The sequence below is a fragment of the Ochotona princeps genome, chromosome 2 (assembly GCF_030435755.1).
Source record: "Ochotona princeps isolate mOchPri1 chromosome 2, mOchPri1.hap1, whole genome shotgun sequence".
In the NCBI taxonomy this organism is placed as follows: domain Eukaryota; kingdom Metazoa; phylum Chordata; class Mammalia; order Lagomorpha; family Ochotonidae; genus Ochotona; species Ochotona princeps.
In genome coordinates, this window is record NC_080833.1 from 100200469 (window position 1) to 100217323 (window position 16855).

Consider the following 16855-nt stretch of genomic DNA (forward strand, 5'->3'; position numbering starts at 1 on the left):
CACCCCAGGTCCCAGATGTAGGACATGCTCCGAGGTTCTTGCTCAAGTGGTTTTGATAGTTCAACAGTTATGGATCGCTGCCAATCTGGCCACTCCAAGCACGATGAGGTCTTTGAAGAATCCACTGGTTGACATAGTCCATCATAGTGTTTCCATTTGCCCCATATTTCGCGGCCAACATATAGCTGAGATGGTTGATTGACCTGTTCTGTCTTCTGTCTTTTCTTGGCTAGGGTTCTGAGTCCAGCATTTCGATTGGGGAGATCTCCAAAGAAACTTTCTCTGAGGTGTTCTCCAACCAGATTCTTATATGTACTAGCAAGTACAGGGCCTGGTACAGTCCATCACCCTGATCAGCTGGTGGTTGCAATTGGTGGGTTGGTTCTGTTTTCAGCCTTGTCTTCCACTTGAACCAATGGGTGTTGCAGTCCAGCCTGGTTCTGCCAAGCACATACTTGGCCCTCGCATAAACCAGTAGGAGCTGCAGTCTAGTTGGAGTGATCCACAATAACCCCCACCAGGCCCACCCCCTACCCTGGTTTGCCAGTATGTGCAGCAGACTAGTCCAGTCTGTCCCACATCCCATTTGGCTCTTGTATTTGTCAGTGGGTATTAAAGCTTAGTTCCATCGAACCAACTCAACTATCCAGCCCTCACGGATGTTATTGAGTGCCTCTCTGTCTAACCACCCCAGCCCCCGTCCTAGTTTTCGTGCCCTCCCGTGGAAGTGGTAACCCAAGAGGGAGGAGCCCACTATTTCCCTCCCAGGCCTTTCCCAATCCCGGATTATGCACTCCCCAGGTAGTTCTGTGGTTTGACTTGACAGAATTAGCCCCCAGTGCCAGCTTCTGCCAGCTGATGCTGTGGCTAAGCCCAACCAACCCTCACCCACTGTAATTTTGTTTGTACCAGTAGGAATAATCAGCCCAGCCTTACTTTTCCCTGATCTAGTCCACACGAGGCACACAGGTGTTGTAGCCCTTCTTAGTCTGGTCTGCCCACATCCCAGCTCACGCTCTCTGGTGGGAGTAGCTATCCAGCAAGGACCACCCCCTCCCCCGCCTTATTCCCCCTGCCGGCTCTGCCCCCTCCTTTGCTGGTTCTCACGCGTGCTGGTTGGGTGCTGCAGTCACATCCAGTACAGGCAACCTCACCTTGGCATTCCATATTGTGCACAGGTTTTTGCTGTGACAAAACCTGGCCCAACCCACACTCTGGTCTGGTGTTCGAATTTGCCTGTGGATGACATGAACTGATTCAGCCTGGTCTGCCCCCAACCCATGCCACATGTATGCCAGTGGGAAGCTTTCCATGGCCTATTCTGGGCTGTTTACTCTAATGTTTCACTGAGAATTTTTAAATTTTAATTATAAATGAATATAAAGTGGTGCAGGGAATGCTTTCTTCATTTTTGCTTTTTTGCATCTGTTGTTAGTATGATAGATTGCTTATAAGGTTTTCATGTTAAGTCAACCATGAATCTTTTAGGTACTTTGGATGATTCTGTAATTTTTTTTTTTAAAGATTTATTTATTTTATTACAAAGTCAGATATACAGAGAGGAGGAGAGACAGAGAGGAAGATCTTCCATCTGATGATTCACTCCCCAAGTGAGCCGCAACGGGCTGGTGCTGTGCCGATCCGAAGCCAGGTGCCAGGAACCTGGAACCTCTTCCAGGTCTCCTACACGGGTGCAGGGTCCCAAAGCATTGGGCCGTCCTCGACTGCCTTCCCAGGCCACAAGCAGGGAGCTGGATGGGAAGTGGAGCTGCCGGGATTAGAACCGGCACCCATATGGGATCCCGGGGAGTTCAAGGCGAGGACTTTAGCCGCTAGGCCATGCCGCTGGGCCCATCTCTACTGTTTTTAAGCCTTACTTATGGTGGTTATTTTTTTATGGTAATACTTTTAGCAGGTATTGAGTTGAGTTATTTGGTATCATAAAATGAAATGGGAAGTATTTGTCTCTATTTTCCAAAATAATTGTCTACTTCTTCCTTAAATGTCGGCTATACCTGCAAGTATCTGTGCCAGAAATTTTGTTTGAAGGCTTTTTAATAGTTCGCTTTTTCACATAGATAGTAATAATATTTCTGCAATCTGAATGCTCATGGTTAGAAAGAGAACTTATTTTTGTTGTTGTTTTTTAGTATTTGATGCATTTTCGTTACCTAGCTTTTTGAGTATATATTAAAATTAGAGTAAAATGTAATAACTATACTTTTAGTTTGATCACTTGGAAGCATCACAAGATTTGAGCATTAATTTTCACTTGGTGGTGTTTTGAGAGCTCATCATCTTGTTATTGCAGGAAATTTTTGGTTTTGGCAATGTTGTATGTTGTTCTTGGGATCCTATTTTCTTAAATTTTTAAAATGCAGGTATCACATTTAATATTTTAGATCCTTCCTCTGCAGCTATAATGTAAAATAAGTAAAAATATAGGTTAGCACTTGATATTTTGAAAGTGAATGGGTGGGCCTTGGGGTCGGCGGCAACTGCAGCTCCCTGCAGTGTGGAGACTGTGTGGGGTGCCCCTGCCGGGTCAGACCCAATGCCGGTGACTCACGCCAAAGTCACTGCCAGAAGGCAGTGAACAAGTCCTCGGCATCCCCCAGGGCGGCCAGTGCACCAAGTGGTGCCAGGCTTTGCTTGCTGGCCGCCTGGCGGCAAACTCTGGGGTTTTTAAGATATGTAGTTGCTGCCTGGGGACACCCATGACTAAGGCTAGTTTTAGTGTAAGTGAGAAGTGAATTCTGGGTGATTCCCAGTGACAGGGTCATGAAAGTTTTAGGCATACGTGGGGGCTGAGACCTGGTGGTTTGAAGGAAAGTATCCAGAAGACAATTTGGGTTAGACAGATTTACCAGCCCAATTAGGAATCCAGATATGGGCTGTTAGCATAGAACATCACTGAGTGTCACACACCAGCCCACACCAAAGCTATGGATGGGGGGCCTCTTTGGCAGTGTTAGGTACCATTACCCGACTGGGTGGTGGAGTGGTGGAGTGGTGGAGTGGTCACATTTGGCAGGGCCAAGACACTATCCAGCATGCGAGAGAACAGGGTCTGGGGGTAGACTCTGTGGGGTTGTTTGGGCCCAACCCTGTGGAAATACAAGTCCCCCTGGTTAGCTCGAGAGCTGGGGTTGGGATGGACTATGCTAGGTGTGACCATGCCACCTGCCATCACTCACAGGTAAAGGAACCCACAACAGTCAGGGCAGGTCAAGGCAGCAGCACCTGAATGTGCATCCTAACAGGATGTGGGGTGGGCTGGGCTGCCACTGGAAGGGGGCAGGATGGGCAGGGCTGAACAAACCTTAACTCAAAGAAACAACAGAAATCAGGTTGGAGCACAGGTCACGCCAAGTAGGCCCTTGCACCTACTGATCTGCGTGAGATAGGGAAGCTAAGCCACAGCATCTAAGGGGCCAGGACAAGTGAGGGGCTCTGCCAAGCTGAGTCAGAGCAACCACTGGCCTGCACGTGATCTAAGGATGGGAATAGGCCCGGTTGGGGAGCTAAGGGGACACCCTAGCTGGGTTGAGTTTCCCACTAATGAGCGCATGGACTGGAAATGGGTGCTGCGTTCTGATCAGGATATGGTTGTAATCTCACTTAGCACAAGTGTGGACTGGGACTGGAAGCACCAAGCCGGGCCAGACTCCAACACCATCTGGTGCTCTGGAGGACCAGGGTAGATATGTGACAGACTAGGCTAGGTCTCAGCCCTTACTGAACCATGTGTGAGCTGTATGGAGGTATGGAAGAGCCGTGGCTGGGTTGAAGCATCCAACAGCAAGAACCAGATTGGATTGAAGGCCAGTCAGGAAAAGCCACTGTTCCTGCTAGGACAGGAGGTGAACTGAGTAGGGCTGGCTCATGGACTCACTGGTATGCGCAAAAACTGGCACTGGGAGAGTTTCTGGTGGAGGATCCTGGACAACTTCTCTGGCAGGACAGGGACCCAGCAGATAAGCGCAAGAAGCACAATAGGAAACAGCCCAGAACAGGCAATGGAAATTATCTCACTGGCATACATATGGCATGGGTTGGGGGCAGACCAGGCTGAACCTGTTCACATCACCCGCTGGCGAATCCGAGGACCAGAACAGAGTACGGGTCGAGCCAGATTCGGTTGCAACACATACCAGTCAATACACATTATGGAATGCCAAGGTGAGGTAAGCTGTAGCAGATGTGGTTGCAGCGCCCAAACAGCATATGTGATAATCAGGGGGAGGAGGCAAAGCCAGCAGGGGAATGTGGGCTCCCCTGCTGGACAACTACTTCCATTGGAAAGCGTGAGTCAGGATGGGGGCAGATCAGACTAGGCAGGGCTATAACACCTGTGGGCCTCATGTGAGCTAGATAAGGGAAGGGCAATGGTGGGCTGACTATTCCGACTGGTGCAAACAAAAATTAGAGTGGGTGAGGGTTGTTTGGGCTTAGCCACAGCATCAGCTGGCTGGGAGCTAATTCTGTCAAGTCAAATGCCAGAACCACCTGGAGAGTGCATAATCTGGGAGTGGGTGTGGCCTAGAAGGGAAATAGTGGGCACCTCCCTCCGGGTTACCACTCCCACTGGACAGCACAAAAACCAGGTCAGGGGCTGGCATGGCTAGACAGAAAGGCACCTGCCAGTAGGTGTGTGGGCTAGATAGTAGGTTGGTTGGGCTGAACTAGGCTTCAATGCCCATTGACATGTACGAGAGCTAAATGGGATGTGGGACAGACTGGACAAGCCTGCGGTACATACTGGCAAGCATGGAAGCCAGGGTAGGGGGCAGAACTGGTGGGGGTTATGGGGAGTCGCCCAAACTAGGCTGCAACTCCAACTGGTTTGTGTGAGGACCGAGTATGAAGTGGGTAGGATCGAGCTGGACTACAACACCCGTTGGTTCACGAGGAAGACAGGGCTGGAAACAGAACGGACCCAGCAATCGCAATGACCAGCATGTGCATAGGCTGATTGGTGTGACGGACGGTGTTGGAGTCTGTACTAGCAAATTCACAGAAGAATCAGGTCTGGGATCATCTCAGATGAAGTTTCTTTGGAGATCCCTCCAACTGAACTGCTGATCTTAGAAAGAACCCCAACCATGAAGAGACTGTCAGCCAGTGGACTCTGAATAGGTTTCCTTGCGATTGGAACTGAGAGATTGGCAGCAATCCAGAACTGATTAACTAACAAAACTGAGCAGGACCCTCAGAGCACGCCTCCCATTGGGGATCTGGGATGGGTGTGAGGTTGGGTGGGGCTTTTCCCTTTGTTTCTCCCCTAGCCCCAGATACAGGGAAAAATGATAATATTGGTGTGGAAACAATGGTATTACCCTCTTTCACCCTGTAACCCTTGACCCTTTGGTACCCTAATCAACTAAGTAAGATTATTAAAAAATAATTAAAAAAAAAGAAAGTGAATGAAATTTTCTCTTTCTGACTGTGACAAGAAAAGCTTTTGTTGTTGTTTTAAGAGTGATGCATTTATATGAAAGGCAGAGTGACAGGAGGAAGGGATAAAGAGACACATCTTTAATCTCCTGATTCACTGCAATCTGCAGTAGCTTGGCCTGAACCAGGCTAAAACCAAAAGCCAAAGCTCTGTCTTAGGCTCCCACTTGGATGGCAGGGGCCTAGGCCTTTGCATTCCCTGGCATATTGGTAGGGAGCTATAAGCAGAATCGTTGGGGCAATATGGACTGCCATTGCAATGCAACACTAGCCCCTGGTCAGAAAGTTTTTGAAGAGAACAGTAAAATGTTGGATTTCCTAGTTGTGTATTTGTATTTTATAATGCATTTGCCTTGCTGACACTTAGAAGACCTTTCTAAATGCTGGACTTTATTCTGTAAATGTTCTTAAAATTTTTAAGTTATTAATGACATCTCTCATTACACTTAAAAATTCTAAAATTTTACTACAGTCTGCTCAAATCTTGAGTAGTCTGAATTATAACTAGCTCTCTAAACTTGTCCCTTATTTTACTTTTTCCATTATTTTCTGAACTCTAGGTACACTAACTTTTCTTTTGCTCTTTTTTCCCCTACTAGAAATTTCTGTCTTTGGGATTTATTCATCACTAGCTCCTTTTCATCCTTCAGGTCTCAGTTTGAATCCTATCATTTTCAAAAACTCTTTGAACATTACACTTAAAGAACGTGTTTTAACTCAGTTTCTAATTCTAGCGCGTAGACATCTATTTATTTGTTTAGTCTCTTTAAAGCAATGGCCACAACTTATGCTGTCTTATTTAATATGGAAACAGGAATTTTGGGTGTCAGGTTCACCACTGTCTCACAGTATAGTAGGTATTTATTATTTGTGAAATCAGTGTCCTTGCGCTGTATGCGTTTTTCGATTATTACTTCTAGCTATGAAAAATTTTTAGTGCTATTTGTCTTTCATAATTTCACAGAAAATGTAAAAATAATACCAAACAAGAAACTTTAAAGCGAGGTTTTGGTATCTACTTTAAGTTATAGGGAAGCCTTTCTTTCTTTTTTTTTTTTTTTGATTCTTATTTTCCATTCTATAATTTTATAGGCATAGAGCTTCCTCTTTCTCTCCCCTCCCTCTGCCCCCCATTGTCCAGGGCAGGCTTTCAATAAAGAGAAAACCAGGAATATGTCCTAGAGATTGTATCTGTACAAAGAAATGTGAAAAGGGGATATTCATTGTGACGGGCCTGTGCCATGATGAAGTAGGCCAAGCTTCTGCCTGCATGCCAGCATCCCACATGGCTGCCAGTTAGTGTCCTGGCTGCTCTACTTCCAATCCAGCTGTCTGTTTATGGCCTGGGAAGGCAGTGGAAGATAGCTTCCTAGGTTCCTGCTCTCATGTGATTGACCAGGAAGAAGCTCCTGACTTTGGTTCAGCCCAGCGCCTGCCATTGTGGCCATTGAACCAGTGGATAAAAGATGTCTGTCTGTCTGTCTCTGTTTTTGTGTGTCTGTGTCTTACCTACTCTCTGTAACTCTACCTTTTAAATAAAAAATAAAAGGAATCTTAAAAAACCAACTCTTTGATCAGAAAGCATTTATAATAAAATATTGGAAATATCCCAGTGGACTATTACAAATGGGGTTGATTATGTGAAATGTGCCTGTTCATATAATGCTGTTTTCACATCAGCACTGCCAGCATTTAGAGAAGGACAGTTCTTTATCGTGTGATGCTGTTCTGATTATTCCAGGAAATTTTATCTCTTTTGTTTTAGCACAGTAAAAATTGGTTTCAGGGAAGTCAAAATACTGTCATAAATTTCATATATCTCTGGGGTGGAGCACTCTAAATTAAAAATCAGTGATTTCATAGTATTTTATGCAGCTTTGGAAAAGTGAGAACACTGAGCTGATGTGGAAAATCCGCCAACATACATTTTAAGATGAAAATCCAAGTACATGGCAAATGGTATGGCTTAGGAAGGAAAAAAGGAAGAATATATGTTTGGATTGCCATGTATGCTCAAAAATTTTATAGTAAAATGCAAGAAACTAATGAATGTGATGTTTAATTCTGTTGGGTAAAGAGAAATCAGAATGAGTACAATGTATTCTTTGTATACTTTTAATATTGTCCTGATTTGGTAATCAAAGAAAACTAGATAAAAATAAGCTGTCATGTTAGTTTTGTAATTTTAAGGAACCTATTTAAAATGCTCCTATTCATATTCAAACATTTTTGTTTGTTCCCCAACACCCCAAGTCCTACCTTCTATTTTGTCTTTCTTTTTATTCAGTGGAGTTGGGCGAAACTGGGGCTGGGCCTCTGCAGGTTGCAGCATCCTGGCTGAATTTGGTACGCTTCATATGGAGTTTGTTCACCTTAGCTACTTGACAGGGAACATGGTGTACTACAACAAGGTTAGTTTTCTTTTATTGCTTTGTTATACCAAGATCCTTTCAAATTTACACAAAGACTGATTAGTACTTAAAGCATTTACTTTGTTGGATGTAGGTTTATCTAGGCCCTGGCTTTCATTTATTTATTTTAGTCTTTCAAAGAAAGATTCTTTCCAGTTAGTACATATTTAAAATATTTATTGTTATTTGACAAGTTGTAACCACTATTATGTTTTTTAAAATGTCTATGGGCAGGTTGAAGTCGACATTTGAAATACTACATCCTATATCAGAGTAACTGTGATACAGTGCCACCTCTGTGTCTAATCTAACTTCTCGCTAATGTGTGCTGTGGGAAGCAGCAGATGATGGCTCAGGCATTTGGGTCCCTACCACCCATGTAGGAAGCCTGGATTGAGTGTCTGCTTACTGGCTTCAGCCTGGTTCAGACCTAACTGTCTGGGCACTCGGGCAGTAAACCAGGAGATGGAAACCTGTTCTTGTGCTAGTTCACACTATCTTTCTCGTTCTGAAACTCTGACTTTCAAATAAATAAAAATAAAAACACTTTAAAATTTTTCATTGGCATTTCTGTTCAGCCTTGTGCTGCAGTTCCTATCCAGAATGTTAAGAAAAATATAATGAGCAAAATATTTAAGATTTGAAAGGAAAGAAAGGAAGTAGTAATTATTCAGAGTATAAAATTGTCTAGTAATAATGAACATGAAATTCAGTACTGTGAATCTCTAAATAAAAGGCAATAAGGGAACAAATAGTCATAAACAGACCATTTTTAAGTGTTGGCAGTGTTGTATTTTTAAAATTGAAGTATGAGTAAATCCATGTGTGCTTTAAGGTCAGCTTTCAGTTAAAAATAGAAAAAATAGAGCCAGAATGCTTAATTTTTTCTGTCCTGAGTAAATAATAATGAAATAGCAAAGACCAACTAAAATTAACCAACAGCTATAAAATTAGGAAAAGCTGATAAATATATGACAAAGATATTAAGCAGCCCAAAAGAGGGAGAGGAAGCAAGACATTTGTGACTTGATATTATACTTAATTCTGCAGCAAGTGAGAGTGAACCCCTCCTTGGCATGGGCTTTTATGGGACTTGAAAGGAGTGTGCTTATAAAGTCCTGCTCTAGGTCTCAAATGGAGGCAAATACTCCTGGGAAGTCATTTGATAGACAAGTAGGTGGTAGATCATAGGGTCACTTGGTGATGAGACTGGCTTCCATCTGCTGAGGTTGTGTTAGCTAACACCTGTCTCATATCAATCTCAAACATGAAAAAACATAGAGAATATAGATAGCAAATGAAAGGTGATGGGAAACCTTGTGGTAAAAGAGTTAGTGTTGTGTTCAGGTTCAGAAAAGTGAAGTATGTATAAGGCCCCATGGAAATAGTTTTGTCTCAAGTTATTTAAAACAGCTAGGTTATTCCTCAAGTATAGTGATAACATTAACAAACAAACAAATGTGTTACAGTGTTATTCTGCCCTATCCTTACCTACACCAGACACTTAAAGAATCCAGAGATGAATTAAAGTACAGTTCCTGGGAAAGGCTCCAGCCTCTCAGCACATTTCATAATTTTTTCCTCTTTAACCTCAGAAAGAGCTGAAATTTTAGGAATATTTATTGTGGAAATAATATTTAAAATTTATCAACTTATTTACATTTTGTGTGCTAAATTCAAGGTGATATTTTTTATACAAATGTCATGATTCTGTTTCTGTGATATTGTCTGAATATATGCACATTGTTCCCGTCTGGAATGATATTTATCCCTGACACTTCTGATGCCTAGCTACTTCTGGGTAGTGGAATATTAGAGTAAAGAAGGTTGTGCTGTTTTCTTTACATTTCTGGCTTTTTAAAAATAACATAGTAAATATAAAATAAATATAATAAAAATTAATAATTAAAGCAAAATCTAAAAACAGTGGGTTACTTAAATAGAAATCTTTCCTGACTGCTACTGAAAAAAAGGGTTAAGGAGAGAGGGTGGGTGTAGGAAGTGAGTGAGGAAAAACACAAGATACCTAGGTTAGTATTAATTCTGATTTGTTTATTTTTGTTAATTGTGTTTGACATTTAATTTTGTTAATTTTATTCCTTATTATATTTTGCTTATTAGGTTATGCATATTAGGAAACTACTTCAGAAAATGGATCGCCCAAATGGTCTTTATCCAAATTATTTGAACCCAAGAACAGGACGCTGGGGTCAGTGTAAGTATTCCTAGTACAGTGGATGCATTGTTAAAAGGTTATTTGTCTGAAACTTATCTTGATATAATGAAAGGTAAGCTACATGAAGTTAGAAATTCTTAGCTAATGTCTAGTACTGTTGCCTACCCGTGCCATTATCTGTGCAGATCTCTAATCAGAGCTTTGATTTTCCTATTTGTAAAGTGAAAAAATTAATAAGTGTCTCATGAATATTTTATTTCATGTATATGTGAATGTTTTTCTAAAATAATTGTGTAGGAGATGATTGTGTAGGAGTCCGCAGTTTAAACCTAATGGTAAATAATATCTTCATGTGGATAAGTGCACTGTTTGGAATAGGTGTTTATAGGAGGAGTGTGAAACAAGCGAGTTTATTAAATGACTAGGAAAAGGGGGCAGTTGCTCTTGGACACACTACCTTCAGTCATTCGGTTTAGAAGAAGGTATCATTGTGTCTTTCATTTACCAGGCTTTGTGCCAGATTCTGAATGACACTGGGGATAGAGCACAAGCACAACTCACTACTGTCCCTTCTCCAGCATTTTCCCCATTCTCCAAATGGTGCCTAATGAGTACTGGTGGAGGTCTGGCTCGTGAAATCCACCCTGTATCTTCACCCAACTTCCTGGGCTCTGTGGGATTGAATAAATCAGCAGGTGTCTGGCAGAGTTCATTTCCTGAGCTCCTGCTGAATGCCCCTCCCCACCTGGCTGCTGGTGGAGCTCTTCTTGCCAGTACCTACTGACAGCTGGGGCCGAGTGCAAGCTGGACCTATTCTGTATGGAACCTATGGGATGCAGAGTTGCTGTTGTTTCCCATGTGGGACCAGTGCAATGCATTAAGTCGAAAGTGCATTTTCTACTGACTTAGCGCATGTGCAGCTTACTGTTGTCTTTCCTCCAGTTCCTTTGCCCCAGGTCACAAAATAGTGCCCGATGTGACACTGGCGGGAGTCAGAGCTATGAAATCTACCCTTTTCTCAATCCTGACTGCTTGAGTTCTACTTCTGCTCTTGGTCAGATTAAACAAGTCAGCAGGACCTGCAGTTCTGTGGGTGGCTTTACCTCCTGAGTTCCTGGCTCCAGGTGAAGCTCCAATTGCTGATAGCTGATCACTGATTCCCATTGGAGTATTTGTTCACTGCCTATGTACTTTCTTTATAGGACTTATTTTCTTTTCATTTATTTTTGATGATATTTACATTGTTGATCATGATGGGAAAAGTGTCAAGGAACAAGGAAAAGTGAGTGAGACCATTGTTTATACATTTTCTTTTTCTTCTTGCAGTATCTGGAGGAGTGCAGTTTACAAGGGAGAAGCTGCACCCAGCCTCCCAACCACCTTAGTACTCAGGGATGGGGAATAGCCACCTGATGTCATCCCAGGGTTCCTGTGTGCAGCATTTTCTGAGGGTTCTGCTAATGTGGTGTCAGTAGTTCTGAGATGCTGTTGCTATCACTACTCCAAGGACAAAGATATCCTTTGTCAATTGGCTGACATAGTCCGCTGCCAAATCTCCATTCACCCAGAAATTTGCTGTCAAACTTCACTGGGATGGTTGATTAATTTGTTCTGCTCTCCTTCCTCTGCAAACTAATGGATGCTGTGGCCCAGCCCAGCCTGGCCCACCACACACTTGGCCCTCACATACACCATAAGGAGCTGCAGACCAGTCAGAGCAACTCCCAATAATCCACACTGGGCTAGTACCAGCCCTGGTTCCTGTGCCTGGTACAATGTGTAGTGGACCGGTTTGGTCCCACATCCCACTAAGATCTTGTATACATCACTGGGCATTGAAACCTGGCTCAGCCGAACTGACTCCACCCTCCAGGCCACACTCATGCCAGCAGGTGCCACTGCCTGTCCAGCCAGGCATGCCCCCAATCCTGGTTTTCATGTTTACCAGTAGCAGTTGCAGCCCATCAGAGAGTTGCCCACAGCCTCTCCACTGGACACAGTCACTTCACCAGATCTTGTACTCTCCAGGTGGTTCTTCAGTTTAGCTCGACAGAACTTGTCCCCAGTCTCAGCACTTGCCAGCTGATGTTGCAGCAAAGCCCAACTCACCTGCCCTTACTCTGGCTTTTGCCTGCAGCAGTGGAAGAAATTGGTTCGCCCTGCCTGGTGCTCCCCCTAGCCCAGTTCACATGTAAGCCAACAGGTGTTGTATCCCTGTCCAGCCTAGTCTGCCCCTCATTCCCAGCTCTCACACTCAACAGCATGAGCAGTGGCCCAGCAGGAGAGTCCCTATAACTCCCCTGCTGGGCTGTCACACATCTTCCCACCCAACCCCGGTCTCGTGTGTGCTGATGGAAGCTGTGGCTCAGTCTGGCATGGCTTGTCTTTCCTCTGCATTTGCAAGTGGGTACTATAGCCTGGCCTGGCCAAGTTGGCCCCCCAAGCTCGCACTTGCAGGTGCTGCCGCCTAACCTGTTGCAGTCAGCCCCCAGTCCTGGCCATAATGTGAATTGGCTGGTACTGCGGCCCAATCCAGCCTATCCTGCACCCCATCCTGGTTCTCAGATCTGCCAGTGGGTGTTATGAACTGTTCCAGCCTGGCCCACTCCCAGAACTGTGCCACACATATGCCTGTGGTACTGTGACTTGGCCTGAACTGGGTTGCTCTTGCCTTAGTTCTTATGCTCCGCTGTAGGGACTGTACTCTGACAAAGGAGTTCCCAAAGCTACTCTATCAGGTCTCCTCCCAGTGGCAGATTTTGCACACACTGGTGGGTCCTTGGCCCAGGCTGACTTAGTCCACCTCCTGTCCTGGCAGGAACAGTGGCCTTGCTCAACTGGCCCATATTAAATCTGATTCTTACTGTTGGATGTTATAGCCCAGCCACACCTGGTCCATGCCCCGATATAGCTCTCACATGACCCAGTAGGAGCTGAGACCTATCCCAGCCCATTCTATACCTACTTTGGCTCTCATGAGCACCAGTTTGGTGTTGGAGTCTAGACCTAGTCTGGCGCACTCCAGACCCAGTCCACAGCTATACGGAGGAACACTGCAGCAATGTCCAACCCAGACCAACCCCGCATTCCAGCTTTCGTGCTCACCAGTGGGAGCCACAACCTATTTGGGGCATCCCCTTATCTCCCATACTAGACCTGTTCCCATCTCCAGGTCTTGAGCTTCCTGGTGGTTGCTCTGACCCAGCTCGGCATAGCCTATTCCCCATCTTGACCTTTGCCATTGGATGCTGCAGCCTGGCCTGCTTTGACCCACCGCCAGTGCCAGCTCTCACTGGTAAGTGCTGCAGCTTGGCCCTGGCCAGTCTGCTGCATCCCTGATGCCTACAAACCAGTAGGTGTGATAGCCTAGCCTGGCATGCCCCACATTCCAGCTTGGCTTCTGCAATTGCCAGTGAGGTAAGGTTAGCCTGGCCCAACCACCCCCTTCCAAATCCACCCCTCATGTGTGCAAACAAGTGGAATATCCTGCTTGATCTGAAAACCATGCAGGCCTGAATCACCAGTGGGAGCTATGGCCCACCAGGGTAGTTTCCCAAATTCCCTCACCAGACCCACATCTTTCATGTATCAGCAGGTATTAGGCCTTTAGCAGGCATAGTCTAACCCTTCCATCCAGGCCTACATATGAGCAGTGGATGTTTTGGCCTGGCCTACCCTACGCCGTATTCTTGGGTGTGCCAGTGGTGTCACAACCTAGACCAGTCCAACCTGTACCCGACCCCAGTACCCATGAGTGTTGGAGGGTTCCATGGCCATGCCTAGTTCAGCCCCTCACCACCCTGACCTCCCAAGAAAATCAGCAGAAATTTCAGATCTAAAGAGGTGGGTCTATACATTCCCCACAGAATCTGCCCCTAGACACACTTCTCTTGCATGCTGGTTAGCGCCAAGGATCAGCCTAACATTTCCTGTCCCCAGTTCTGGCTCTCATTGGTGGGTACTGTGATCTAGTACTGCCCAATAGACCCCCAGCTCTAGCTTCAGTGTGTAGCAGTGAATGGTATTCAGCATTTTTCAGTCCTAACTACCCCAGCTCTGGTCTGCCACATGGGTTGGTACTGAGGTCTGACCTCTAAAGCCCCTTGCATCCCCTCCCAAAGGTCGCACTGCCGTGCCCTGGCCACCCGACCTGAACCCTGCCTCCTGACCCAAGCCTCACCTCTCAGGACCCCACCTGTGGGACAAGCTGAACCACCTGGCTTCCAAGCACATGGCAGGCAAGTGGGCCCAAGCCTCCAGATCCGAGCCCCACCTCCTTTATAGGACTTCTTATAAGGTTATAAGGAAATATGATTAACTCAATTTAAAAATGGTCCTAAAAATGTTGATTCATAGGGCCCAACCATATTGTTCAGTGGATAAATCCTCACCTAGCAAGTGCCAGGATCCCATGTGGGCACTGGTTCATTTCCTGGCTGCTGCCCTCCCTATCTAGCTCCCTGCTTTTTGCCTGGGAAGGCAGTAAAGGATGACCCAAAGCCTTGGAACCCTGTACCCACTTGGGAGACCTAGAGAAAATTCCTGGCTTCTGGCTTCAGATCCGCTCAGCTCGGCCATTGTGGCCCCTTGGGGAATGAGCCAGTGGAACAAAGATCTTTCTTTCTGTCTGTAAATCTGCCTTTCAAATAAAAATAAGTAAAAATCTTTTTAAAAATGTTATTTCATAAAAGCACAACATAGATGTCCAACAGATATTTTTATTTGTCCTTAAAAGTGATATTCTGAGAGTAATTGGTACTTGTGGATGGTGTAAGGTCTCTTTATACAGACTATTGCTACCATACTTACAAAAGCTGTCATTTCCTTAACATCTCTGAAAACTTCACCAGTTAGCTTTTTCTTTCTCTGTTCCACTTTGCCTCTTGCATAGTCAAATCAAAGCTGCTTTTAAAGAGACACAATTCCTTGACTATTAAATTGACAAAAGAAACAAGAAATCTTCTAAACACCTTAGAGTGTGATGTTTGTATGCCTTTTGGTCCGTGCTGAGAATGCTGCCCTTAGAAGGATCCATACCCGTCTGGCGTTCTTATGAGGGTTGCTTTAAGGGAAGTAATACCGTCATCATCCATACCTGGCTGGTTTGGTTTGTGCCTTTCTGTGTCTCTGCCTTGTTGTGATATAGCCAGAAGAAAGTTAGCAGATGGTGGAACCATGCTCTTCAACTTGCAAAATCATGAGCTAAATAAACCTTTTGTTTATAAGTATTAAGCTGCAGGAGTTTTATCAACAGAAAGTGAACTAATAGACAACTCAAATGTACAAGAGAAGAATGGATAAGCAAAACTTGGTATAAACATGTAACTAAATATTGTTTACCTATGAAAGTAATGGAGTTCTGGTAATTGTGCAGCATAGAGAAACCTTCAAAACATGCTAAGAGAAAGAGCCAGTCACAAAAGGAGAAACGTTGTTTTCACCTCTATCAAATACCTGGGGCGAGTTGATAGGGAAAGCAAGTAGATTACAGGTTACCAGAGACTTGATTGAATGGGGGAAGTAGGGGAGACGGAAAAAAGAATGGAGGGTTATTGCTAGAGTTTCCATATGTCATGATAAAAACGTTTTGTAGATAAGTGGTGTGATGATTATATAACACCATGAGTGAAATTAATGCCACTAAATGCTATACTTAAAATATGGCTAAAATGGCAACTTTTGAGTTACATGTATATTTCTCTACAGTAAATCCTTCTCTTTCAGTCTTCTCTGTTTTTTTCTCACAAAATAAATTGAAAATACTTTATGCTATTTGTACTCCTAGCAGTTATTAATTTTAATTTTCAGAACATTATTGAAAGAACTGTTCACTGATTATTTTGGTAAGAAGTGTTTACAATTTTAGAGATATGCCCTGATGATTCGTTCTGCAGCTGTGGTCCATACTAAATTGTCCAATTTGTTCTTTTTAACACTTTTGTATATTTTGTATCAGCTTCTGAAAAGTATATCAAATTTCATTATTATCTTTGAGCCATATATATCTGTCATATCTATAAATAGTCCGTAAAACAAACATTTAATTGAACTGAAGTTTAACAATTCAGCTTTGGCTAACTGTATTATAATTAGAGTAATGATAATGTCTGTGACTTGCACATAGCAATCACAGAGAATAATTACTGGTAATTGCCTTCAGGAAAAGTACTTGGCAAATGATACAAAAGATTATAGTAAGGAATATAGATTTAAAGGCAAATCATTTCTCACGAAACACTTTCCCTAGTTTTTTAAGTACAGTGCTCTTAGCCTATGCCATGTAGTGATTAAAGTGATGAAAATATAGGAGACTGATATTCTTTTTTTATTTTTTTCATTTTATTATTATTATTGCTATCATTTTATGATACAGTTCCATATTCCCTTATCCCCTCCCCAATCCCCTCCCCCACCCACCTAGTTCCTCTATATCATTACTAACATATAGTTCTTTATACTCAGTCATATGTCCATCATTGCGAGCATGGACAATGGCAGAGAGTCCTGAATCCTATTGTCAAGATATAGTAAACAGTTTCATTGTAAGTGCATCTTTGTCTGGAAGCAGAAATGCATACTACACTACATCCTCACTTCTGGATGTTAGTCTCCATTTTACAGTTACTGTACATCCCCTTAAATGAAAAGTCATGATACAAAATCAACAATAGAAAGAAAAATAGAAATTTATAATGCCATGAAGTTAAATAATATGTTACTAGATATGACAGTCTCCATTACACAGCTACTATACATCCCCCTAAATGAAGAGCCACAAAACAAAATCAACATCAGGGAGAGAAAAGAAATT

General features: G+C 43.7%; 1 protein-coding gene across 1 annotated transcript in view; it reads left to right on the top strand.

Annotated features, from left to right (window-relative positions):
• Positions 1 to 16855, top strand: part of MAN1A2 (mannosidase alpha class 1A member 2) — a 160258-nt gene that overhangs the window by 98487 nt on the left and 44916 nt on the right. Inside the window, exons 7-8 of the mRNA XM_058660113.1 lie at positions 7745 to 7868; positions 9990 to 10083. Coding sequence (XP_058516096.1) covers positions 7745 to 7868; positions 9990 to 10083 — 218 coding nt within the window. The remainder of the gene's footprint in view (positions 1 to 7744; positions 7869 to 9989; positions 10084 to 16855) is intronic.